Consider the following 27,842-nt stretch of genomic DNA (forward strand, 5'->3'; position numbering starts at 1 on the left):
AGGATAGATTTTTTCAACATAATAAAGTATACATTTTTTGAAACTCAAATTACAGCATACCCAATAGGGAAACTATATTCATAGTCTCACTAACATCAGGCACAAGATAAGCGTGCCCACCACCTTAATTATTGCCATAATTTTTGAAGAACTGGACAAAGTAATTAGAAAAAGGAAGAGTCCTCAAAAACTGAAGAACAAGAGAGAAAATGTCACTTATTTCACATGGTACGATTGTATATCTGTAAATTCTATCAACTGATATTCAATTGCAAACTAAGAAATCATTTAGCTGGCTAGATACAACTTAATATACAAATATCAAAGTCAGTGGCTTTCTTACAATGACTTTCCTTACAACCCGTTAGGAAAATACATTAAAGAAAGAAAAGGTCTTGATTTACAAAAGCAACAACAATAAAAATACCTAGGAATAAGCTTAAATGTGTAAGAATTATGTGATGAAAACTTTAGCCAAAGATACATTTAATAAAGTTGAGTAAATAGCAACATATACATTTTTTTCAGAAAAGAAGTTTCATTGTCATAGTTGCATTTATTTTCCTTAAGTTATTTTATAAACACAATGCAATCTCAATAAAAATATAAATATGTTTTTCTGAGGGAACAAGAAAAATCTACTATAAAATTCATGTAGAAAAATAAAGATAACAGGTAAAGAAGTAATGAAGGCCTAGTCCTATCATGTATGTAAATCTGTAATTACAGTGATTAAAGCAGTATTACATTAGCAAATAAAAAGATCAGTACAATAGAGGCATTCATAAAGAGACCCAAAGAGATAGAGGGATTTATATATAACAGGGCAGCATTTTGCAATAGTGGAAAATGGCAAACTATTCACTATATGGACAATTTGGCTATCTGTTTTGGCAACTGTTTAGCTATTTGAAAAAGAAAAAAACAATCTGTACTCCTATCTAATTCCTTAGACCAAGATAAATTCCAAATATTCAGTGTAAATACCATGAAAAAGTGAAAATTTCATATAAAAACATGAGAGAATTTTACTGGGGAGGCCTTTCTTCATATTCAAACTGTAGAAGCCATAAAAGCATTTGACAAATATGAACACATTAAAGTGAAACATTTCTAAAAAATGACAACAATGTATACACAAATATAAATATGGGTATATATACATTTTATATGTGTGTGTGTGTACATGTATGCATGTATAAATGCCAGTAACTATGTCAGATAAAAACACATTGAGAGCGAGTCTGGCAGGAACTTACCCTGAGAAAGCTTGAGCCACTCAAGTGGCTAACCACTGGCTGGGGTAGAAAGGAAGATAATGAAGCTCATTCTCTGTCATTCTCTTCTCGGCATCTTCCCGAGGGGGAACATGAACTATCACACTGCCCATGAGAAGGAGGTAGTGAGAGCACAAGGAGAGCAGAGGCCCATTCAAAAGCCTCAAGCTCCAGTCTTAACTGTCTGACCCTCCAGCTCCAGTGTCCCTGCTGGGTACAAATAAACAGTGTTTTAGCTCAGGGTCCTCAGGAAACTGCCTCTGAGATGGAGACTTTCACAGAGGAAGTTTACCTAAATATGCTCTGGGGAACAACATCCTTAGAGCAGTTCCAAGGAAGTGGTACTGGGCAAAAGGGAGTCACTGAACTTCAGGAAACTTAGCAATGGGGTTCACCACCACCCCTCCCAGCAGCTGAGGAAATGAGTTCCTCAGTCCTGCAGGGGTATCCAGGCAGTGCACTATAGCATCTACCACAGAGAGCAAAAGTGCCTATGAAACGCCTTGTCTCAGGGCAGAGATGAACAAATGCTGAACAATTATTTTCCAGTTATGTAACTTTTGTCATTCCAGTCTATCGAATGGTCTCAGATTTGTATTTTATTCACTGCTATATCCCCATACATACATAGATACACATATGAAACAATTCCTTAGATACAACAGATGGCCAGATAATAGTATTAAATGAATGAATAAATGAATAAATAAGACAAATTTTGATTTCCTTAAAACATAATGAATTCTTTCTACCAGTTGGCCAACATCTATCAGTATTTTAAATGTATAAGTCCTTTGGCTTTATAATTGCATATCTAGAAATTTTTTCTGTAGTTATAGTCACATAGATGAATAAAATATATGTGATAGAATATTACTTGCACCATTATTTAAAATATTAAAAGACCGGAAACAATCAAAAGTATATAAATATGGAACTAAGAATGAATAACAGATGGATACAGTTGAACACCATGCTGTTCAAAAGGAGGTTATAGGATGCACTGAAAACAAATTATCTCCTAGGCATATTTTGTAGTGATAAAAAGCGTGATGAAAACAGTGGGTATAAAGTTCTCATGTTTGATAAAAATAAAAAATATACATACATAAAAATCAAAATCAAGTAAGAATATAATAAAAATCAAGGCTCTGCAAAATATCAAAAGTATTTGTCATTTAAAAAAATAAATTTATCTTCTTATTTTATTAGTTTTGGCTGTGTTGGGTCTTTGTTGCTGTGCACAGGCTTGCACGGGCTTCTCATTGCAGTGGCTTCTCTTGTTGCAGAGCACGGGCTCTAGGTGCACAGGCTTCAGTAGTGTGGCTTACAGGCCCAGTTGCTCCATGGCATGTGGGATCTTCCCAGACCAGGGCTCGAACCTGCGTCCCCTGCACTGGCAGGGAGACTCCCAACCACTGTGCCACCAGGGAAGTCCCTGTCATGTTTTTAACTTCACCTATTAAAAGGGTTTATGACTTTCTCCCTTCCAAATCTTATCAGAGTAGGGAATTCCCTGGCGGTCCAGTGGTTAGGACTCCATGCTCTCACTGCTGAGGGCCCGGCTGCATGTCTCCGCCAAAAAAAAAGTATTCAAATCCTATCAAAGTAGTTTTTCTGAGTAGCTTTATTACTTTGCCAGGCAAACGGGGACACAGCGCCTGGAAAAACTATGTGTCCCCACCCAGGATGCCAAGGGTGGGGTTGCTGACAAGGTTAGGGTGTGTGCAGGGCCTCAGGTGGTCTCCTAATCTTGATGAGCTTCTTGGTCCCTTTAATCTTACCTCACGTGGTTTCTTGGCTGTTACTCCCTTGATTAGCAACTGTTCGAACCTGCCCTTCAGATCTCAGGGAAGGTCATAGAGGCTGGAGTCTTGCCTACAAAAAGACAAAAAGGCCTCCGTGCCTGGGAGCACCACAGGGCCCCAGCTCAGTTTCACTCCCTGCTTTTCTTTGATACCCCTCACTATCAGAGTAGTTACATCATACTTAAAGTCCACATTTGTAATAATCATCACTGGTTCGGGGGCATTCTTTAAATTCAGCACTCTTCTAATTTCAGCTTTACAAATTAATAAATAAATGTCTTGGTATTTCATAGTATATATAACCAATAGAGTTTTTCTTAATTTACATAAATTTTCAAATGTACTCATTTTTAATTTGATTATTTACTTTTTTTTCTTTTAATCGTTTACTGCCTAGGAATAGTTTTCCTTGAGCAGATTACATTTATTTATTTATTTTTAATAAATTTATTTATTTATTTATTTTGGGCTGCAATGGGTCTTCATTGCTGCACACGGGCTTTCTCTAGCTGCAGTAAGTGGGCTTCTCATTGTGGTGGCTTCTCTTGTTGCAGAGCACGCGCTCTAGGCACACGGGCTTCAGTAGGTGTGCCACACGGACTCAGTAGTTGTGGTGCACAGGCTTAGTTGCTCTGCAGCATGTGGGATCTTCCGGGACCAGGGATCGAACCTGTGTCCCTTGCATTGGCAGGCGGATTCTTATCCCCTGGGCCACCAGGGAAGTCCTGAGACAGCATCACAGACATTTTTAAAGCTGAAAGAAACTTTAGGAAGCCTTTTAGATATGAGGAAATTTGGGCCCATAGAGATGAAAAACATTACCAAAGATTCAGCCCTAGTTAGTAGCAGAAGCTGCGGAATGCCACGTGTCTGACTGCTGTCAAGATGTTCTCTCTAAGTAAAAACAATCTTTTAGTTAGATTTCATCTATCATGAGTTTTCAGATCACGTGAGACAGCTAAAAATATATTGTGACTTGGTGAAAAGAAAATATAAATCATCTAGTATAAATTTATTTTCAAAGATAGTATTTACAACCAAAGTAATCATTTATCATGTAGTTTACCCTTGGGCTATAACTAGGGTGATTTTTCCAGTGTGGACCTGCATAATATAAACCTCCTGAAGAAAACTAAGAAAATTTTTCTAGTAGGACTTTATTAAATAAATCCTTATTTAAATGTTCCTCAACATCTTTTCTTAAAAGAATTTATATTTCTGTTTAAATAGGATGTTTGAAAAATGTATGGGGTGGTGCTGTGATGAATTGGGAGATTGGGATTGACATATATACACTAATATGTATAAAATAGATAACTAATAAGAACCTGCTGTATAAAAAATAAATAAATAAAATTAAATCCCCCCCTGCCGAAAAAATATATACAAAGCCTTCTCTAAAAAATCTGCCAGGACTCAAGGTTTACTTTATACTCAACATGAAGTTTTTGCCCTTTCATTTGATCACAGCGGTGAAGAGCACACACTCTGGTGTCAGATTGCCCTGGTTCAAATCTCAGTTCTTCCACTTAATATATGTCTGACCTTCCTTGTACAAATGAGGTAGTCTTTCTGCACCTCAGTGTCCTCATCTGTAAAAGGTATATGGTAATACTAATCTCTACGAGTTGTTTTGAAACTTAAATGAGTTAATATAAAGAAGCTCACAATAGAATCAGTTAGATTGTAAGCCTATGTAAAAGTTAGCTGTTTTTATGAGAGAAGCAGCCATGCTCTCGAAATTCTGCAGTAATAGGAGATGTCTATAGTGGTCGAGATTCTTCCCCTTTCGTTTTTCCAACCTTCTTCAATAAAAATGTATTGAGCACCTACTTGGTTCAATATACTTACCACCCTTGGGACAAGTGTGTTTCTGTGTGAGGATAACCAATTGTGTAGTCTTCCTCATGACTGAAATGAGAATGAGAGCCATGCACAATCTGTCATTTGCCAAATATCTACTGAGTACTTACTCTGAGCCAGAGGTTTACAACTACCCCCATTGGTATGTTTACTCATAAAAGCAGGCCATTGATTTGCTTGCTTCAAAACCAAGCTCTGAATTTTGACTCTGTTATAAACTTTGTATCTCCTACCCACAGAAGACACCTAGTAAGTATTTTGTGAAAATATATACAGCAATAAAAAAGAACAGATATTGCATTCAGTGACTATAAAATAGATATTTAGCTTAATGTATTAGGATTACTCAAAGTTAAAATTTGAAAACAAACAACAAATGACCTAGTAAATATTAATGCACCCATTAAGCCACTTTACGTTTTGTTTTGTTTTTCTAAATTCTGTTTTACATAAAACTTTGGTAAGGAAGTTGGGGGCGGACACCTTCTTTAAATAGATTTTTTTCCATTTGCTTCTAAAATAAATTACATGCATCACTTATAAGTGAAAACAGCTGATTTACAGAGTAAGGTTTTACTTAAATGCTAACTGAAGAATGTAAATTTATAAACAGTATTTGCAACTATTCAAATAATACCGAAATGGAAACAGCTTAAACCACAAAAAGGAGACATATTCTTTTTTTTTTTAATGGATGACCACAACAAAAGCAACAATGATTGCAATTACCAAACACGAAACACACTCATACTATGTCATAATATTGACATTCAGTCCAGTAATCCTCCACTGTAACAGCCCCTTTACTTTGCAGTGAAAATTGATTTGTATATTTTTTGCCTCTGAGTCCTTGTGGGATTTTTTTTTCATTCAAACAGAAAGTCACAAAAATTATAATCATCCTCATCAGTTCACTCAGTCCCATGTAATTAATTTTTTTCATCTCGACCTTTTGTTAGCACTTTTATGAATTCATCAGTTTTTCATTAGAGTTCTGAAAATGCTTATTCATTTAGTTTAGCAGTATAGTCAGACACCAGAAACCTGTACTTGTCAGGTCTTGTCCATGAATTCCTTGAAGATGAAACCCTTTCATAGGAACATTTTTGCAAAAGCATCAGAGTACACCCAGAACTGTCTGTAAATGACAAAAGACTTAAAAATGACCATGGTTAAAGATTTGATGAAAGTTCATAATAATGCAATTGACAAGGAAATTTAGTTATTTCTGGGGAGACATATTTTTGATGTTGAACGTCATATCAGCCCTGTGATCATCTCTGCAGCAGACAAAAATTTTTAACAACAGCCAGCAGCCCAAGGATTGATCTGAGAATAGTTCAAAGTATAAAATTAGAAAGATGAAAATGGAAGAGTGGAAATGCAAAGGCATGTGACATCTCATGGCAGAGTAGAACAATGACCAAATTGCGTTTGAAGTAACAGATTTCAGGAAGCCTAGATGTCCCGGATTTAGATGTCTTCTGATAGTTCAAGGAGTTTATATGTTTTACATATCTTCATTACCAACTTATGAGTAGATGAAGAAACTGAGGAATAACAAATATAAGACTGGGCTTCCCTGGTGGTACAGTGGTTAAGAATCTGCCTGCCAGTGCAAGGGACATGGGTTCGAGCCCTGGCCCAGGAAGATCCCACATGCTGTGGAGCAACTAAGCCCATGTGCCACAACTACAGCCTGAGCTCTAGAGCCTGCAAACCACAACTACGGAGCCCATGTGCCACAACTACTGAAGCCTGCATGCCTAGAGCCTGTGCTCCGCAACAAGAGAAGCCACAATAATGAGAAGCCCGCACACTGCAACAAAGAGTAACCCCCGCTCACTGCAACTAGAGAAAGCCTGTGAACAACAATGAAGACCCAATGCAGCCAAAAAATAAATAAATAAAATAATTAATTAATACAAAAAAATAAATATAAGACCTGTCAAAGGTTGTAAGATCAGTCTCTCAAATTAAACACTCCTTTCATTAAACTATTTTGGAAATATTGATGGTGTCTTGACATAAATCAGTTTAGATCACATCAAATTAGGCTATGTAAATAAGGAATACATAATAAAAGGATATTTATTTTTATTGAAATACTTATCCCTTATTATAAAAATAATGAGCATTTATTTAGAAAATACAGAAATAAAGATTAGCAAAAAGATGAAAATAAAGATTACCTTAGGGGCTTCCCTGGTGGCACAGTGGTTGAGAGTCTGCCTGCCGATGCAGGGGACACGGGTTCGTGCCCTGGTCCGGGAAGATCCCACATGCCGTGGAGCAGCTGGGCCCGTGAGCCATGGCCGCTGAGCCTGAGTGTCTGGAGCCTGTGCTTCGCAACGGGAGAGGCCACAGCAGTGAGAGGCCCGCATACTGAAAAAAAATTTAAAAAATAGAAAAGAAAAAAATAAAGATTACCTTAGTCCCACCACTAAGAGATAGTCACTTAAAAAAAATATATTAAGTGCCTACTAACTACCAGATCCCAATATCTCTAAGATTTCATTTTCTAAGAACTCCTTGACTGCCTTTCTACCAGGCATACTGTCCCTCCTGCTGTTCCTTGAACCTTTCTGACAGTGATCATTCTCATTCCATTACAGTTATGTATGCCAAGATGTAAAAACATTAACAATTACTGGCATATAGTGATAATTCAATACACAAACACTATTAATAGTATTTATTTATTTTATTACTAAATTATTAATTTCTGAGCAAAATGCTCTTTTGATTTTATTTGCAGTTCTTTGCTTCTTAGGGCAAACTATTTTTTTCTTATGATTACTAAGCAATTCTGTATTGAATTAATTCATCATGGCTTTTGCCTGTTTACCTACGGGTATATTTGATTTTTAAAATTCAATAAAGCGTTTTTTGTTTAGTAAATGTTATAATTATTTGCCAAAAGAATTTCCTTAGTGTAATTTTTCTTTTTCATTTTGATTATGTGGGCATTTTAAAAAATAAATAAATATTTTAAATGATTTTATCTAGTCCACATTTCTTATATAGTCCGCATTTTTATATAACCTCTTCAGCATCACATATTCTTATTGTTCAAGAAATATTTTGAGCACAGACCATGAATTAGGTACATGTACTAGGTACTGTACTAGGTGTTAGAGATACAGCAGTGAACTGAAGAGACAAGGATTGTCTTATGATGAGCACATTTGAGAGAAGGAAGGAGATAATAAGCAAGTAAGTAAATAAATTTTAAAAATTAGATTGTAAAAAGTACAATGAAATAAAAAAGCAAGAATATATAATGGAGAGAGTAACTGGGGGAAACAATATTGGAGCTGATCACTGAGAATAAGAAAAATCCAGCCATATAGAGGAAAACCACTCTGAGTAAAAATAACATCAAGTGCAAAGGTCTTTGGGCAGCAAAAAGTTAGATGTGATTAAGACACTCAAAGCCCTGTATGACTGGATCACAGTGAGGAAGAGAGTTGTATAAGAAAGATGGGGAGGTAAGCAGCACCTTAGAGGCCATCGTAAAGAATTTAGATTTTATTTCAAAAGCAACAAGAAGCAGTTAAACTTGATAGATGAAACATGATGTCTGACATCCTTTTTAAGAGTATACATGTTTAAAACGTAGGAATATAAAAATTGGCAGATGTTGAATCCAGCTGCTTATGTGTAGCTGTTGGAACACATTAACAAGAAATCCATAGATAAGGGAAACTCTGGGGGAAATCAATCAGGACTCCATCTCAATAACACCATCAAGGACCCAGGTTCTTTTTAACATTCCTTTCTTGTATCATTGATCCGTTGACCTGTAAAAAATGGCCACAGCAGTTCCTGGTGGCAGAGGACTCCAGCAGTTCCTGGTGGCAGAGGACTCCAGCAGTGTCAGCCATAACCATTGCATTTAAAAAAAAGCTTTAACGGACTTCCCTGGTGGCGCAGTGGTTAAGAATCTGCCAATGCAAGGGACACGTGTTCGATCCCTGGTCCGGGAAGATCCCACATGCCTCAAAGCAACTAAGCCCGTGTGCCACAACTACTGAGCCCACGCATCTCAACCACTGAAGCCCGCACACCTAGAGCCCGTGCTGCACAACAAGAGAAGCCACCGCAATGAAAAGCCCGCGCACCGCAACAAAGAGTAGCCCCCGCTCTCGCCGCAACCAGAGAAAGCCCACGCACAGCAACAAAGACCCAAAGCAGCTAAATAAATAAATAAAAGCTTTAAAAATATAGATACCTTTGATTTGGAAATTCAAATTTTAGGAAAGGACTACAAGATGAAATGAAGGTCATCTAATTATTAAAGCTGATTTTGAATCCAAGCAGGACCCTGTGGGGCTCCTGGGCACAGAAGCCTTTCAGTATCTCCGTTTCTTGCAGGAAATAGACTACAGCCTCCATGACCTTCCCTGAATTCCAAGGGGCAGTTTCAAACAGTTGCTAATAGGGAAGGGAGAAAATGCAGAAACAAAGGAGGAGTAGGCAAGAAACAATAGTGCACTGGTAAAGCAGGGTCTTGGTTCCTCTGCAAAGGATATGCATATCTTTGAGAACTTCTTCAGGAACTAAGGCCCCCCACCTCAGTGGAGGATGGCAACTTTAGGCTGAGCACAAAATTCCTGGGACACCACACTGTTGCCTCACCACCAACCAGTCAGAAGAAATTCACATGCCCTTCAGCCCACACCCCAAATTTTGCCTTTAAAAACGCTTCCCCCAAACCATTGGAGAGTTCAGAGTTTTTGAGCATGAACTGCCTGTGTTCCTTGCTTGGTCCTTGCAATAAACCTCTCTCTACTCCAAACTCCAATGTTTCCATTTATTTGGCCTCACTGTGCATTGGGCACAAGAACTTGGGTACAGCAACATTTCAAAAAAGGGAGAAAGAGGTCTTACATGAATACAATCTCTGGATATGAGAGGAATGAGGGAAGGAATAAATTCTTCAGATGTTCACAAGGGAATTATTGTCCCTAGGGTAGAGTGATATTTTAGTTGAGAAATGACCATCTGTCATTTTTCAGCCTGCAGCATTCAGCCTTGAAGATTTTTACCAATGATTATGAATAGTCGTCAAAAAAATATGCATTGCCTTTAGCAAAACAGTCTTGTGGCTCATATGGTGGAGGTTGTTTTCATACACCACTAAAAATATAGTGAAACGTGTCAGGAGAGTAGAATTAATACATGAACAAGTGAAAAAGAAACAGCTAAAATCAAAAGCCCTTATTTATGGGCTGAAGTTTTGTTTTTTTCTTAATTGATAAACTTTATTTCTTAGAGCAGTTTAAGGTCTCAGCAAAATTAAGCACAAAGTACTCATATACCCCCTGTCCCCACACATGCACAACCTACCCCACTGTCAGCATCCCTTACCAGAATGGTACATTTGTTACAGGTGATGAACATAAACTGACACATCATTATCATCTAAAGAGGTTATTCTTCTCGTTCTTTTTTTTTAATATAAATTTATTTATTTAATTTTGGCTGCATTGGGTCTTCTTTGCTGCACATGGGCTTTCTCTAGTTGCAGCGAGAGGGGGCTACTCTTCTTTGCAGTACGTGGGCTTCTCATTGCAGAGGCTTCTCTTGTGGAGCGTAGGCTCTAGGCGCATGGGCTTCAGTAGTTGTGGCATGTGGGCATGGGCTTCAGTAGTTGTGGCTTGCAGGCTATAGAGCACAGGCTCAGTAGTTGTGGTGCACAGGCGTAGTTGCTCCATGGCATGTGGGATCTTCCTGGACCAGGGCTCAAACCCGTGTCCCCTGCATTGGCAGGGGGATTCTTAACCACTGTACCACCAGGGAAGTCCTCTTCTCATTCTCTTGACAGTGTCTTTCACAGAGCAGAAGTTTTTAATTTTAGTGAAGTCTATATTATCAGTTATTTCTGATTTCACGGATCATGAAATGGTGTTGAATCTAAAAAGTCATTGCCATAACACAGGTCATGTAGATTATCTCCTATATCTTCTCTTATATCTTTTATAGTTTTGCATTTTACATTTAGCTCTATTTTGAGTCAATTTTTGTGAAAATTAGGTCTGTGTCTAGATTTTTTTTTCTTGCACGTGGATGTTCACTTGTTCATGTCCAGTATCATTTGTTGAAAAGACTGCATTTCTCTATTTTTTCTATATTTCTCTATATTACTTTTGTACCTTTCTCAAAGATCAGTTGGTTCTATTTATGGGTTCTATTCTGGGCTCTCTATTCTGTCTTAGTGATCTATTTGTTCTTTTGCCATACTGCACTGTCTTAGTGATTGTAGTTATATACTGTCTTGAAGTCAGTAGTATCAGCCTTAAAATCTTGCTCTTCTCCTTCAATATTTAGCTAAATAGCCTGGGTCTTTTCCATTTCATAATCTTTAGAATCAACTTGTCTATATCCACAAGATAACTTGCTGGGATTTTGATTGAGATTGCATTGAATCTATCAAGTTGGGAAGAATTGACACCTTGACAATAATGTCTTTCTATCGATGAACATGAATATTTCTCCAATTATTTAGTTCTTTGATTTTTTTTTCCCCATCGGAGTTTTGTAGTTTTCTTTATATAGATTTTGTACATATTTTGTAGATCCTAGCTTGCATACTTGGAATAAATTCCACTTCATTACGGTGTATAATTTTTATACATTGTTGGACTTTGCTAATAATTTGTTGCAAATTTTTGCACCTATATTTATGAGAGATATTGGTTTGTAGTTTCCTTTTCTTGTAATGTCTTTGTGTGGTTTTGGTTTCTGTTCTTTTTTTTAACATCTTTATTGGAGTATAACTGCTTTACAATGGTGTGTTAGTTTCTGCTTTATAACAAAGTGAATCAGCTATACATATACATATATCCCCATATCTCCTCCCTCTAGGTGGACACAAAGCTGGTTTTTGTATTAGGGTAATGCTGACTTCATAGATTGAGTTAGGAAGTATTCCCTCTTCTGTTTTGTGGAAGAGACTGTAGAGAATTAGTATAATTTCTTCTTTAAATGTTTGGTGGAAATTGGTAATGAATCCATCTGGGCCCGGTGCTTTCTGTTTTAGAAGTTTATTAATTATTAATTCAAATTCTTTAGTAGATATAGGTCTATTCATATTTTCTAACTCTTCTTCCTTGAGTTTTGGTGAATGTGTCTTTCAAGAATTTGTCCAGGGCTTCCCTGGTGGCGCAGTGGTTGAGAGTCCCCCTGCCGATACAGGGGACATGAGTTCGTGCCCCCGTCCGGGAAGATCCCACATGCCGCGGAGCGGCTGGGCCCGTGAGCCATGGCCACTGAGCCTGCGCGTCCGGAGCCTGTGCTCCACAACGGGAGAGGCCACAACAGTGAGAGAGGCCTGCTTACCGCAAAAAAAAAAAAAAAAAAAAAAGAATTTGTCCATTTCATCTAGGTTATCAAATTTGTGGTCAGTTATTATTTAGCCTTTAATTAGCCTTTTAATTTCCATGGGATCTATAGTAATGTGCCCTTTCTCATTTTTAATATTAGTAATTTGTGTCTTCTCTCTCTTTTTTTCTTAGCCTAGCTGGAAATTTTGATTTTATTGATCTTTTGAAACAAGCAGCTTTTGGCTCATTGACTTTCTCTACTGATTTCTTATTTTTGATTTCACTGATTTCTGCTTTAATAGTTGCTATTTCATTTCTTCTGCTTGCTTTGGATTTAATTTTCTCTATTTTTTTCTTTCTCTTTTTGGTTTTGTTTCCTCAGGTGGAAACTTAGATTACTGATTTTAGATCTTTCTTCTTTTCTAATATATGCATTTAATGCTATAAACTTATCTTCAAGCACTGCTTTGGCTGAATCCCACAAATTTTAAGTTGTGTTTTTATTTTCACTTGGTTCAAAAAATTTAAATGTCCCTTGTTATTTCTAATTTGACCCATGTGTTATTTAGAAGTGTGTTGGGTAATCTCCAAATATTTTGGGATTTTCCAGTTATCTTTCTGGTTATCGATTTCTAGTTTAATTCCACTGTGGGCTGATACATTGTATGATTTTTATTGTTCCAAATTTGTTAAGGTGGTTTTTTTTTTATGGCACAGAAGGGGGTCTATTTTTGTGTATTTTCCATGTAACCTTGAGAAGAATGTGTATTCTGTTGTTGTTGGATAAAGTAGTCTACAGATGTCAATTATATCCAGTTGACTGATGGTGCTGTTGAGTTCAGCTATGTTCTTACTGATTTTCTGCTTGCTACATCTGTCCATTTTTGATAGAGAAGTGTTGAAGTCTCCAACTATTATAATGGCTTCATCTATCTCTCCTTACAGTTCTATTTCTATCAGTTTTTGCCTCATGTATTTTGATGCTGTGTTGTTAGGCACATACACATTAAGGACTGTTATGTCTTCTCAGAGAATTGACCCCTTTACACTATGTAATGTATCTCTTTGTCCATGGTAAGTTTCCTTGCTCTGAAGTCTGTTCCATCTGAAATTAATATAGCTACTACTGCTTTCTTTTAATTAGAGTTAGCATGGTATATCTTTCTCCATCCTTTTACTTTATATATGTCTTTATAGTTAAGGTGGGTTTCTTGTAGAAACCATATAGGTGGGTCTTCTTTTTTAATCCACTCTGATAATCTCTGTCTTTTAATTGGTATATTTGTACCATTGTAGTTTAAAGTGATTACTGATATGGCTGGATTAATATCTACCATATTTTTTATTGTTTTCTACTTGTTGCCCTTGTACTCTGTTCCTATTTTTGTCTTCCATTCTTTTTTTTCTGCTAATTGTGGTTTTCATTGAGGATTTTATATGATTCTATTTTCTCTTCCTCCTTAACATATCAGTTATACATAACACAATTTTTATAGTGGTTGCCATATACATTTACAACTAATCCAACTCCATTTTCAAATAACATTATACCACTTCATGGATAGTGAAAGTGCTTCATGACAAAATATTCCTGATTCCTCCCTCTCATCCTTTGTATCATTGCTGTAATTTACCTCCTACACATAAGCTATCATCCTCAAATACACCTTTGCCATTATTATTTTGAACAAACTGTAACCTGTTAGATTAATTAAAAATAGTAAGAATAAAAGTTTTTATTTCACCTTCACTTATTCTTTGCTAATGCTCTTTGTTCTTCTGTAGATCTGAGATTCTGACTTATGTCATTTTCCTTCTCACTGAAGAACTTCTTGCAAGGCAGATCTAGTGGCCATAAATTCCCTCAAATTTCGTTTGTCTGAGAAAATTTGTTCCTTCACTTTTGAAGGATAATTTCCTAGGTTGATGATTTTAATTTTTCTTTTTTGGTTTCAAAACTTTAAATATTTTATTTCATTCTCTTCCTGCTTGCATGGTTTCTGAGGAGAAGTAGGATGTAATTCTTATCCTTGCTCCTGTATATATAGTAAAGTATTTTTTTTTCTCTAACTTCTTTCAAGATTTTTTCCTTTATATTTTATTTTCTGCAGTTTTCCTATGATATGCCTAGATATGGTTTCATTGGCACATTCCTACTTGATGTTCTCTGAGCTTCCTGGATATGTGGTTTGGTGCCTGACATTAACTTAGGGAAATTCTCAGTCAGTACTGTTTCTGTTTCTCTTTCTTCTCCTACTCTATTCCCATTATACCTATGTGAGACCTTTTGCAGTTCTTCAACAGTTCTTGACTATTTTTTATGTTTTTTACAGTATTTTTTCTCTTTGTATACTTTTCCTTTTCACTTTTGGAAGTTTCTACTGACATATCCTCAAGCTCAGAGATTCTTTCCTCAAACATGTCCAGTCGACTTAGAAGCTCATCAAAGGCGTTCTTCATTCCTGTTATAATGTTATTGATCTCTAGCATTTCTTCTTTATTTTTTCTTAGAATTTCCATCTCTCTGCTTATATTACCCATCTGTTCTTGCATATTAACTACTCTTCTATTGGCACTCATGATCTGATTATTTCCAGTATCTCTGCCATATCCCTGAGTCTGGTTCAGATGCTTGCTCTGTCTTTTCAAACTGTTCTTTTGCCTTTCAGCATGACTTGTCATTTTGGGCAAGGTGTACTGGGTGAAAAGAACTCTGGTAAATAGGCCTTCAGTAATGTGGTAGGGAGGTGTGGGGGAGGGGAAGTCTTCTAGAGTCCTGTGATCAGTTCTCAGTCTTTTAGTGAGTCTGTGCCTCTGAGCTGTGAATGTCACAAGTGCTAAGTGGGACATGGCTAGAGGGTGATGGAGTTGAGTATATCCTTTCCCCTAGGTCATTTAGGCTCTGATAAAATTCCCATAGTTTAGGCTCTGGTAAAATAGTTTCTTTTCAGTGCAGGCCTAATTAAAAAGAACATAATGCTCTGGCATGTTTCAAAATGGTTACTTCCCCCCCCATCCCCCAAGGGGATTTATTTTTTTCCTGATATTGACTGTGGGAACCTGGTAGAGTTTCAGGAAGTAAAACTCACAAAAATGAATGGACCCCCTAGAATTTTTAACTCTCAGATTTATGCAAGTTGAGCATCCAGCAATTCCTCAATTACACTTCGGCATTTCCTACATAGGCACTGGTATCTATGGAGGTTTCTGCCTGTGGGTTTCTGTTCTGGTAAATTGTGCTTCTCTGTATGGCCAGTCTCTCCAATTTTGAGGGCAGAGTTTTATCCTGTCACCTTACTTCTTTGAGGGATCTAAGAAGAGCATGGAGTTTTCAGTTTGTTCAGATTTTTATTTGTTAGGATAGAGAGGCAACTTCCAAGCTCCTTACAAGCTGGGTCAGAAACTGGACATGCTAAACCTGATATTTAATTGGTGAGTGTGCTCTCATCACGCTGGCCCTAGCACACCCTGCTCACACTCTCTTGCACTTCCTTATCCCCTTTTGGGATTCCTAGCTCCGACACAAAGACCATGTTCCAACTACCTTGGCTCACCTTAGTAGTTATGATATACAACCATGAAAAGTGAATTAAAAGAAAAATCTATCAGGGAACTGAGTAGAGAAAAAGAAGATAATTTTTTTTTTTTTATAAAACTCAGAAGTAGATATTATTTGGTATTTCTTCATTGGTTTATTTTAACAAGGATTATGTTTAATTAAAAAAATGTTTATCCTTGTCAACTGAAAAATCAAAAGCACAACCTAAAAGTTGAGAATTATGTATTATTCGGTGGACTTAAGCCCAGGACACAAAGGTAAGAGAGGAGCCAGGATAAACAGGAGTTTTTGCAAAAGACAAACAAATAAACAAAAAAAACCCAAACCAAAACAAAAAAAACCCAAAACCCAGGTAGTGGAACGTCAAAAGATTCCTGCTAACTGAAGAAAACCAGACATCTCAAGTTAATGAATTTAGTGCTTTCCACACATGGGAAGATGCAAGAGTCTGGTTTATTGAAATTATTCCTTTGATAGGGCCACTATCTTATTTTTCTGCACCCTGAATCCCCTCAGGGTACACAGTCAGTGCAGTGGAAGCCTGTTTATCTCCATCCTGAATTCCCCTCGGGGTGCACTGTCCTGCACCATGGGGGAGGGGAGTGGGTCAGTGGCTGAGGGTTTTACATCCTTTGTTTACTGAAATGATAGGTGACATTCTTTGTCCACATGCTCTTGTTTTTAGCTTTGAAAGTATAGCCAGGAATGGGTATATAGCAAGGATTTACTAAAAGACTAAAGTAAGGGTCTTTTATGGGTATTTTTTCTGCCCTTCAGGAAACAGACATACTCTGTGGCATAACCTTGCTAAAATGTCTCTTAAGGCAAGATGCAAGATAGCAAAGCTCTTTTTCTAGCCAGCCTGTCATGAATAAAAAAGACAAGTGGGACTTCCCTGGTGGCGCAGTGGTTAAGAACCTGCCTGCCAATGCAGGGGACATGGTTTTGAGCCCTGGTCCGGGAAGATCCCACATGCTGCATAGCAACTAAGCCCGTGCGCCACAACTACTGAGTCTGCGAGCCAAAACTACTAATCCTGCGTGCCACAGCTACTGAAGCCTGTGCACCTAGAGCCCGTGCTCCACAACAAGAGAAGCCACTGCAATGAGAAGCCCACATACCACAACGAAGAGAAGCTCCCATTCGCTGCAACTAAAGAAAAGCCCACGTGCAGCAATGAAGACCCAACACAGCCAAAAATAAATTAAAAAAAAAAAAAAGACAAGGGGCAATCGCCACTCCCTCTGAGTGAATCACTAAATCAGCCAAAGGAGAAGGGAGGGAAATAGAAAGAAGCTCCATGACTAAGACAGTGGATATGAGCAAACTTCCACGTCTGAATGGTAGAATCCTGCTCAAAGCAGTAAGATATATCTCCCTTGAAAATGTTAGCCCATTTAGAATCTTGGGTATTAATAGCCTTTATCATTCATTTTCTTTTAGCTCATATGAATGGCTTATCACTTCAATTAACACATATTTCATTCCTTTTTAGAATATTCATGAAAGTTAAATTTCAAATGAACACTGCATATGTGGATTTTTAAGAACATTATAACATCACTCACAAAATCTACTTAGTGATCTTCACAGCAATCAGAGAGAAAAAGAAGTTGATAAAAAATGAAGCAGCAGAAGGGGGCAGTAAAACTCAACAGAATGCTCTGGAAGATTTTTAATATGCTTTCTTATTTTCGCTTTATACAGAGAATTTCCCAACAAATTTCAGAGACTTATAAAAGAAATTTTATATAACAGATACATATATTTGTCTAAAATGTACACAGAAACACTAAATATATACCCAAATGAGAGTTAAAATTTTTACATAATCATAACCTTATTTTTTATGGTGTGACATACAGCATAATAATCATAGTACTTTTCTACATAAGACAGGTTTAGCCACTTTGATTTGGTTTGGGACATTTAATATTCCCCCATGACCAGCATCCCCAAATATACTTTCCATTTTATTTTATTGTCTCAGACTTGTCAAAATTAATAAATCACTATTGTTTTTCCTGAAGCCCATAACTGGACTTCCTTTCTAAACTGCACCCATCCTTAAAATGTCATTTTCTCCTTGAACTATTTTCTGACTGCATAGGTACATGTAACTCTCTCTATTGTGCTATAGAAGTTACAGATTAAACCAAGTACTTTAACCAAAGAGATGTTTTTTAATTGAATTTCCACTATGAAATGGAGTTCAATTTCTTTAAGTTCCAAGTAGTCTAAATGTGATTATTCTCTACACTGTTTTGTTCTTACCTTTGAATTCAGCCTCTCTGCAAACAGAACACACTTATATACACAGTAGGTATATATACTTATATACATAGTATATATATACTTATATATACTTATATACATAAGCTTTACTTATGTATACTTATATACATAAGCTCTGATGAGGACAATGATGATGACTTCAAAATGAATTCAGGATTACAATATAAAATTTTAGTATACTTAAGAATTCAGGGCTTTCCTGGTGGCGCAGTGGTTGAGAGTCCGCCTGCCGATGCAGGGGGACACGGGTTCGTGCCCCGGTCCGGGAAGATCCCACATGTCGCGGAGTGGCTGGTGCCGTGAGCCATGGCCGCTGAGCCTGCGCATCCGGAGCCTGTGCTCTGCAACGGGAGAGGCCACAACGGTGAGAGGCCCGCGTACCACAAAAAAACAAACAAACAAAAAAAACAAAAAAAAGAATTCAGAGTATGAATTCTTCCTTCGCATCTAACCAAGCTCGAATTAGTAGTCTTAAACATCAACTTAAAATTTGAGTAGATACATCCTACTCACTTAAAATGAAACAGAAAATTGGAATTATTAAAAGAAATTATTTTAAATCTATGCTCTTAGTTGAAATTTCATGTAAGACTCAGTACAATAAATGAGAGTGTCACAAATGGAATGATTAACTATGTCTAGAGGAGAAAAGCTTCCTGCGTGAGGTGGAATTTTAGTCATTTGTGTCTCATGTAGAATCAGATAACGTGTACATTAAGCAAAATACTTTTTTAAAAAATCCAGGGTCTTTTTTTAAAGGCTCTACAACGCTGCTACTTTTTTTTTCTTTTCTTAGCATTTTACCCTCACACACCCTCCCAACCACTACCAAAAGATAGATGTTAAACAAAAGCAAAGGATGATGAAATTCAAAATTGTCAAAATCACCCTTCTTTTACATCCATTCCATCCAAATTCTTCATCAAATTACCTTCCAAAATGAGAATAGAAAATTGGCCCTAATAAGCCCAGACAATTGAAAAGTAAACGTAATGTATTTTAATCCTTTGTCACAACTCATTATCCTGGAAAAGTAGGCAGAAAAGACAAAAAAGCAAACTTTAAAAATCTACTTCCTTCTATTTGTATCTCCTGTGAAGGGCTGGCGACCCAAACACTGGAAACCAAGCGGCAGAGAAAGAAATGCATTAAAGCAGAAGTTTTGGACGTTTAGCATCCCTGCAGATCCTGGTCACCTCCGCTTCCCTGGTTCATTGGAGAGGAAAGTTTATAGCGGTGACCCTTCGATCCCAGATTGACGATTTACAAGATAAGAACTCAGGATCGGTATTGAGGAGAGGAATTTACCTTTATTTCCCCTCTCCAAGAAGCAACGTCGGGGTGGTGGCGTGGAGAACAGCATTTATGTTAAAAACAACTCAGCTATAAAGAGAAGCTACAGATACGTACGCTGACTGTAACTATCACATTTCATTAGGTCAAGTAAAAATCTAAAAAAAATTTAAATGTATGTATGTGTGTGCTGAACCTACACGAGGCTGAGTGGTCACTGAAATCATGACACGTCTGAAATACACGACATGAGTAAAACATGTCAGCCTTTCTTGGACCCACTCTCCCCAGTCTGTCCAGACTGTGTCTTCTTCGGCCCCCCAAAGCCTAGGGACCAGACCAGGGGGCGGGGGCGCGCAAGGGGATTCCCTGCGCTCCGGAACCTCCAGGCTCCTCTGATTCCGGGAAAGGAAGACCAGGGGGCCGCCCTTCCCCCGCAAGAAGATCTGCCTCGGCACCGGGTCTTGGAAGCCTGGGTCAAAGACCCGAAAGAAGGAAAGGAATCTGGCGCGAAGCCCGGCGCCGAGGGCGGAGAAACCCAGGGAGGGGCTCAGGAAGATCGAAGTGGGGAGGGGGCGATCCGCTTTGCACCCACCTTGGGGAAGCCGAGCGCAACCTCCCAGGTTTCCGATTTTCCAGTTTCCGTGGGTAAAAAAAATCCTACCCCGACCCGGGCGGGTCTTACGCAATTATTTAAGTGGAGAGAGGGAGGAAAAGTTTTGGAGGGGGAGAAGGAAAGGCGGAAAGAAACAGTCATGCCGTCACGTGGGCTGTTTTCACGCATAAAAGGAAGGTCCTCTCCGTTAGCTTCCAGTTGTCAAACGACTCGCAGCCACCGTCAGAGGACGCTCAGGAACTCCGCACCGCGCCTTCCTCCAACTGGACAGGCGGGACTCACACAACGCAACGCCTCTGCCGGTCCCGCGCCCCTCCCGCAGCCGAGATGCTTGCCCGCGCGCTGCTGCTCTGCGCCGCCCTGGCGCTCTGTGGTGCAGGTGAGTGAGTGAGTACCTGGGCGCCCGGCACCTGGGACTCCGCGGCTCCGTACACCCGGGTCGAGTTTCCGCTCTGACCTCTCCAGGGAACTCTAGGTATTCTGAATACCCTCGGAAGACAGAGGCTGTATGGCTTTGTAAAGAGGCTGGACCACTCGAGTCCAAATAAACTGGACGGACAGCTCAGCTTTGCCATCAGCTCTGATCATCATGGGTCACTTATTTAACCCGTCCGAGTCTCACTTTTCTCATCTGCTAAATAGGAATCGTGATACTAATTTGCAGGTTGTCATAAGACAGAATCTGATCAATATATGCGAGATGTTTTGTTTTTAATAGTACCTACTGTTATTGAATGGAAATAATTGTCTTAAATACCCTAGTTAGTGCTTTCCTGCCCCAGGGAAGTCCAGATTGTTTTTTCAGGTGAGCAAAATGTTTAAAAATGAAGCTGTTTTTACTTTGAAATTTCCTCTACTTTTTTTTTTTGGCCGCACTGCGCAGCTTGCGGGATCTTAAGTTTCTTGACCAGGGATGGAACCCAGGCCCTCAGCAGTGAGAGCAGTCTTAACCATTGGATGGCCTGGGAATTCCCTGTTTTGTTTTTGTTTAATGTAAATTAAGTCATGCCACTTTAATACTGTAAGCCATTCAATGATTTCCCTTGACACATGGAATAAAACCCGAATTCCCATAAGACCCACATGATCTGCCTTTGCCTTTTCTGAACTCACCTTCCACCTCTCCTCCTAGCTTTGCTTCTGCCACACTCTCTCAAACACGCCTCAGGGGCTTTTCACTAGTTTTCCTCTCAACTTGGAATGTTCTTCGTCCAGATCTTTCAACAGCTTTGAGTTCTGACAAAACCAAAAAGAAAACAACAAAAAAAACCCTTAAATTTTGATTAATGTACTAGATCAATTCACTTTAATTTTGGAAGTTCTACTTCTTTGAGCCTCTTAAAAAGGCTAATTTGAACATCTAAAAAGTTACAAAGAATAGCTTAACAACATTCCACCAATATGTCTGGTGGAATATTCTGTTACCTTTATTTAGAATAGGAAGTTGGTATTTCTACATTATAACCATTCTGTGAGGCAAGCCAAAAAAAAATTGTTTTCCCATGACTACCTGTATATTTCTTGAACTTTTTTATCATAAAGTTGAATCATAGTAAGTAAAACAATTAAATGTTTAAGTCAAGATTAAGACACTGAAGAATGATTTATTCACTGTCTTTACTTTCTTTTTTTTAAATTCGGGTATAGTTGTTTTACAATGTTGTGTTAATTTTTACTGTACAGTGAAGTGGAGTTCCCTGTGCAATACAGCAGGTTCTTATTAGTTATCTATTTTATACATATATATATGACATATATATTAATCTCATTGTCTTTACTTTATTGTAGCAAATCCTTGCTGTTCCAGTCCATGCCAGAATCGAGGTGTATGTATGAGCGTAGGATTTGACCAGTATAAATGTGACTGTACCCGAACAGGATTCTATGGTGAAAACTGTACCACACGTAAGTTTGTTTTTGGGTGCCCTCATTTGGAATGGGGATATATACAGTTATCATTTTACAGAATTGTGTCTTATAATGAGGTCCCATTAATTTCTCTTTTTTTTCTCATTGCAGCTGAATTTCTGACAAGAATAAAATTATTCCTGAAACCCACTCCAAACACAGTGCACTACATACTTACGCACTTCAAGGGAGTCTGGAACATTGTCAATAACATTCCCTTCCTGCAGAATATGATTATGAGATATGTGTTGATATGTAAGTACAAATCACTTTCTAGGGCTTTCAGCGGCCTCAAAGAAAAATGTACTTTATAAAACTTTAGATTTTTAAACTTAATCCAAAACATTTAAATATACCATTTTAGTTTACCTTCTGTCTTAATGGCCAAAAATATTGACATCTGAATCCCTTCAAGTTTATAAAGTTCTGTCTCACAGTCAGAATTCTACTTAAAATCCTGCATACCTGCATACCTCTTCTAACCTTCACTGTTCTCGACAGTTTGTGAAGGAAGTGTGGTCTAGTTGTTTATTGAATGCCCATGGGCCACAGAATTGCACCCATTAAAATAAATGGATAATTTGGATTGGGGTCAGCAAGAAAATACCTTTATTTCTAAAGTGAGTGTCAAGCCCAGACATTCCTCATAGGCCTCTTCAGCAGTAAGTGGATGGTTATTTGAAAAATCAAGACGGCTGGACCATACTGTCTTCTGTAAAGTATATATATGTTATCAAAGATGCATGTTAATGAATCATTGTTTCCTCTTTTTTGAGTACCAGTGGCCGTTGGCTTTAAAGTATAACTGTTTTAAAATAGAGTATCTTTGTTGGAATTAAATTCACTCTAGTGCCACTTTGCATATTTTACAATAAAAATGAACATTGATTTGCCTTGCATATGGGAGCAAATAACGTTTTTTTTTCCCGTCAAATTTCAGCGAGATCACATCTGATTGACAGCCCGCCAACTTATAATGTGCACTACGGCTATAAAAGCTGGGAAGCCTTTTCTAACCTGTCCTATTACACCAGAGTTCTTCCTCCTGTGCCTGATGACTGCCCAACACCCATGGGTGTCAAAGGTGAGTGAGAGGAAGCAGTTAGAGATGTATTAACTGTAACTGGGATTGGATTGCTACCTAGAAAATTTGACCATAAACTATGATTTATTTGTTAATAAAGCCATTTTTTCCTTATGGATAGCTCTGGAGATTTTTTGAAAGTGTGAGTCCATGTAAACTACTCCATGAAAGTGAATGGGCATTTTGGTATAATGTCATGATGTTTTCAAATTCTATCATTAAAACTGAATTAATATTAAACAAAATAGATTAAAATATTCAATAAGAAGTTGTTCCCCTGTATTTTAGAACTTCCATTTATATTATGATCCTGTTCAAAGTTGTACTTCTCCTATAAGTGAAAAAGACCCTGGTTAATTGACAGTCACTCTCTGCTTCCTTGAATATATAGATGGATTCTTATCTTAGGCTTTCTCATTTTTCAGGGAGGAAAGAGCTTCCTGATTCAAAAGAAGTTGTGGAAAAAGTACTTCTAAGAAGAAAGTTCATCCCTGATCCCCAGGGCACAAATATGATGTTTGCATTCTTTGCCCAGCACTTCACCCATCAATTTTTCAAGACAGATCATAAGCGAGGACCAGCTTTCACCACGGGACAGAGCCATGGGGTAAGACAGAGTTAAATCAAAATTAGTAGCAAATCATAGTTCTATCTATAAAAACCTTAAATGGAGTTTCCATTTTAATTCACTGGTTTGGTAAAAATACAAAAACACACACACAGACACACATACTTACATACATATATACAGATTATTATTTGTAGTTTGGCTCTTATATTTTTAGTTTAAAATATTGGCACTGCAAAAGGTTGTCTTCAAAAACATTTGTACCCTGATTATGCTGCCTTAAATATTATAAGGTGAGATTTTTGCAGCATTATTATCTCTTGGATTTCAGTGACATAGCTTCAAGTTATTGATAAGAATTTTATAACAAACATTTTCTGCTGCTTTTTAAAAGAAGTACCATATAGTTATAGTGAAACTTATGATATAAGCTCCATATGAGACACTAATAGGTGACATATTTAGGAGACATATTTAGGTTTGTAGGTTTTATAGCTTCAGTGGATAAACAAGTTAATTTATTATTTTGTGGCTGTGAAAAATGTGTTACTGAAAAATTTTAATTAAAGCAAACTAAATCATCAAGTTATTTAGTGATAAATACATCATAGACACCTTACATAAGAATAAACAACAGCAACAAATTAAAAATTTTCCATAATCTTCTAGGTGGACTTAAATCATGTTTATGGTGAATCTTTGGAGAGACAGCATAAACTGCGCCTTTTCAAGGATGGAAAAATGAAATATCAGGTTTGTTCCATTTAAATATTAAGAATTAGTTATGACTCACTACCCACCTATGTTCAAAATCTCTAATGATTAAAATTTGTTTCTTACCTCTTTTGTTACTGTTTTTTTTAGATAATTGGTGGTGAAATGTATCCTCCCACAGTCAAAGATACTCAGGTCGAGATGATCTACCCCCCTCATGTTCCTGAACACCTGCGGTTTGCTGTGGGGCAGGAAGTCTTTGGTCTGGTGCCCGGTCTGATGATGTATGCCACAATTTGGCTGCGGGAACACAACAGAGTGTGTGATGTTCTTAAACATGAGCATCCAGAATGGGACGATGAACAGTTGTTCCAGACGAGTAGGCTAATACTGATAGGTAAGCAAGAAGGGCAAATCATTTAAATACAACCCTCTTCCCCAGAGAAAACTAACTTGGCTAGGTTTTCAGTAATTCTGGGGGAATGTAGTACGTGTAACATCACCTGCTCCATAGTCATTCAATTCCTGAGCTTTTGATGGTAAAAAAGAAAATATAAAAGTGAAGGAATGGCAAATTAACAATTGCATTTTGGCTTCTTGAACGTTGGTGAGAAGAAATTCATGTTCTAAATGTTTCTTTTGTGCCAATAGGAGAAACTATTAAGATTGTGATTGAAGACTATGTACAGCACCTGAGTGGCTATCACTTCAAACTGAAGTTTGACCCAGAGCTGCTTTTTAACCAACAATTCCAGTACCAAAACCGTATTGCTGCTGAGTTTAACACACTCTACCACTGGCATCCCCTTCTGCCTGACACCTTTCAGATTGATGGCCAGGACTACAAGTATCAGCAATTTGTCTATAACAACTCCCTCTTACTGGAACACGGCCTCACTCAGTTTGTTGAATCATTCACCAGGCAAATTGCTGGCAGGGTAAGCATTATTATTGAAAAACAAAACAAACAAAGGACTTGTCAGTAACTAGAATTTCTGCTGCAGAAATGATTTTTCTTAAACTTACTAAAAGAGTAATTATTTGCTAGTAATATTCTTTCCTTGAAATAAGAAGCCTAACATATAATCTCGATTATAATATAATGTTACCATTATAATCTAGATCATAGAAATATTCTATAAATATTCCAAACTTACAGTTTAGGTCTCAGCTGGGAGCTGGGGCATCAGTCTTATGTACTTGGTACCCAAGGGATGCTTTTAAAATAGAAATCCGGGAATTCCTTGGTGGTCCAGTGGTTAGGACTTCACACTCTCACTGCCGAGGGCCCAGGTTCAATCTCTGGTCAGGGAACTAAAATCCTACAAGCTGTGCAGCACGGCCAAAAAAAGAAAAAAAAAAGTCTTAAATATGCCTAAAACTCAATTGTGTTCTACAATGTAATTCATTTTCAACAGGTTGCTGGTGGTAGGAATCTTCCAGTTGCAGTAGAGAAAGTATCAAAGGCTTCAATTGACCACAGCAGAGAGATGAAATACCAGTCTTTTAATGAGTACCGCAAGCGCTTTCTGCTGAAGCCTTATAAATCATTTGAAGAACTTACAGGTGAGAAATAGTTTCTAAACTTCTTCAAAGAGTCAAGGGGCAGATGAAAACAGCAGAAGTTGAAAGGAAATTGAGCAAAGGGTAAGACTTTTTTTATTTTGTAAAAGTTTTACATTGTTGTATCTCTGTCCTTGTCACCTTCACAGGAGAGAAGGAAATGGCTGCGGAGTTAGAAGCGCTCTATGGTGACATTGATGCCATGGAGCTGTATCCTGCTCTGCTGGTAGAAAAGCCTCGACCAGACGCCATCTTTGGGGAGACCATGGTAGAAGTTGGAGCACCATTCTCCTTGAAAGGACTTATGGGTAATCCTATATGTTCTCCTGAGTACTGGAAGCCTAGCACTTTTGGTGGAGAAGTAGGTTTTAAAATCATCAAGACTGCCTCAATTCAGTCTCTCATCTGCAATAACGTGAAAGGCTGTCCTTTTACCTCATTCAGCGTTCAAGACCCACAGCTCACCAAAACAGTCACCATTAATGCAAGCTCTTCCCACTCTGGACTAGATGATATCAACCCCACAGTACTACTAAAAGAACGTTCAACTGAACTGTAGAAGCTGATTGATCATATTTATTTATTTATATGAACTATTTCTTTTAACTTAATTATTTAATATTTATGTTAAACTCCTTGTGTTACTTAACATCTCTGTTAAGGAGAAAGGGGTCATACTTGTGAAGATTTTCATGTTGATTTTAAAGATGTCTTCAAGTTAAAGGGGGAAAACAGTTTTCATCCTTTTGTACAATCCAATGAGAAATGAGTGTGACATCTTTTTACTTGAATTTCAACTTATAATAAGAACAAAAGCTAAGATGTTTGAACATTTAAATGCTGTTACAAGATGACAAAATGCTGCACGTTTCTGTCTACACTATCGATATTTCCAAGGTGTCTTCCATGATGTGTGAGAAGCAGCTACCTACTCAATGATCATTTTATGATCTTTTAGCCATTTTCTGATCAGTTTACTTCTATTTTGTTTTCCTGGTTTTAAGGTCTGAGTTTGTCTTTCTTTGGACTCTATACTTTCTTACCTGAACTTATGCAGGTTTTCAGGAAAAGCTCAGCTCAGGACTACTACAGAAGGCCTTTACAAGAAGGTATACACTCATTTTAAGTGAAAGGCAGAGAACTTTGTGAATAGTTTAAAACCAAAGTAGCCTTATAGAGGCTAATAGCTTGGAACTGTAGGGGGTTCTCACTTAAAAACAAAACTTAATTGCTGAATAGTTCCCAGGAAGACAATGCTTCTTTTCCACATCTCATTGTCAGCTGACATTTTCTGGTACTGTATATTAATTTAATTTATTGAAGACTATTATTTATGTCTTCTTAGGATGGTTATTATAAACTGGGTTTAAGGCTGCATTGATTTTTTTTTCTGCATTATATCAGAATCAATGTATCTTTTGGGATTACCTCTGAATTATTAATACAAGATAAATAATTGGCTTAAGATTTGTGAATACATTTATTTAGGAATCCAACTTTGGTATACTGAGATGTAAAGTTGGAATTTGTCTTTAAGGTTTACCTATACAGCAGCCCACAGAGAATGTTGTGTCTCATTAGCCTGGATGTGCTATAAGACTGATATTTTGTACATTTTTGAGGGACCTGTGGACGTTTCATTAATTCATTGACCCATAACTTTCTGGGGGGACATTCCGTGCAAAGAACTGTGGGTTTTAATATTTTTAAATCAAGCACTGACTACAGACAACATCAGTATTTATGTAAATAATTGAAAAAGTATGCCTCAGGCAGAGGGAGAAAATAAAATTTCATTAAAGAGAAATAACTCAGGGGAACTTTTAAGGTTTTATGTTATTGTTAAGAAAGAGTCAATAGTAGAAGGGCTTGTATAAAAAACTGTTAACTTGATTTAAAAAAACTGATTTGTTAATATCTGAATGACTGAATCTGGGAATTTGGAATATGTGTTGAATGTTTTGGT

At 37.5% G+C, this 27,842-nt stretch overlaps 1 protein-coding gene and 1 long non-coding RNA gene across 2 annotated transcripts; one reads left to right on the top strand and one right to left on the bottom strand.

The window, feature by feature from the left end:
* Window positions 1-618: 618 nt before the first annotated feature.
* Window positions 619-24,591, bottom strand: LOC132596892 (uncharacterized). The gene is made up of 5 exons (XR_009563204.1): window positions 24,440-24,591; window positions 21,153-21,275; window positions 18,311-18,471; window positions 7,141-7,333; window positions 619-1,487 (listed from the first exon to the last, which is right to left on the bottom strand). It is a non-coding gene; the product is annotated as an uncharacterized lncRNA (long non-coding RNA).
* On the top strand, window positions 20,267-27,835 carry PTGS2 (prostaglandin-endoperoxide synthase 2). Its single transcript, XM_030873023.2, has 10 exons — window positions 20,267-20,418; window positions 21,828-21,944; window positions 22,059-22,202; window positions 22,888-23,031; window positions 23,457-23,638; window positions 24,269-24,352; window positions 24,464-24,710; window positions 24,965-25,251; window positions 25,732-25,879; window positions 26,026-27,835. The coding sequence occupies exons 1-10, from the start codon at window positions 20,367-20,369 to the stop codon at window positions 26,433-26,435; spliced, it is 1,815 nt and encodes a 604-aa protein (XP_030728883.1). The 5' UTR covers window positions 20,267-20,366; the 3' UTR covers window positions 26,436-27,835.
* The last annotated feature ends 7 nt before the right edge of the window (window positions 27,836-27,842 follow it).

This window comes from Globicephala melas, chromosome 1 (assembly GCF_963455315.2).
Source record: "Globicephala melas chromosome 1, mGloMel1.2, whole genome shotgun sequence".
NCBI classification, from domain to species: domain Eukaryota; kingdom Metazoa; phylum Chordata; class Mammalia; order Artiodactyla; family Delphinidae; genus Globicephala; species Globicephala melas.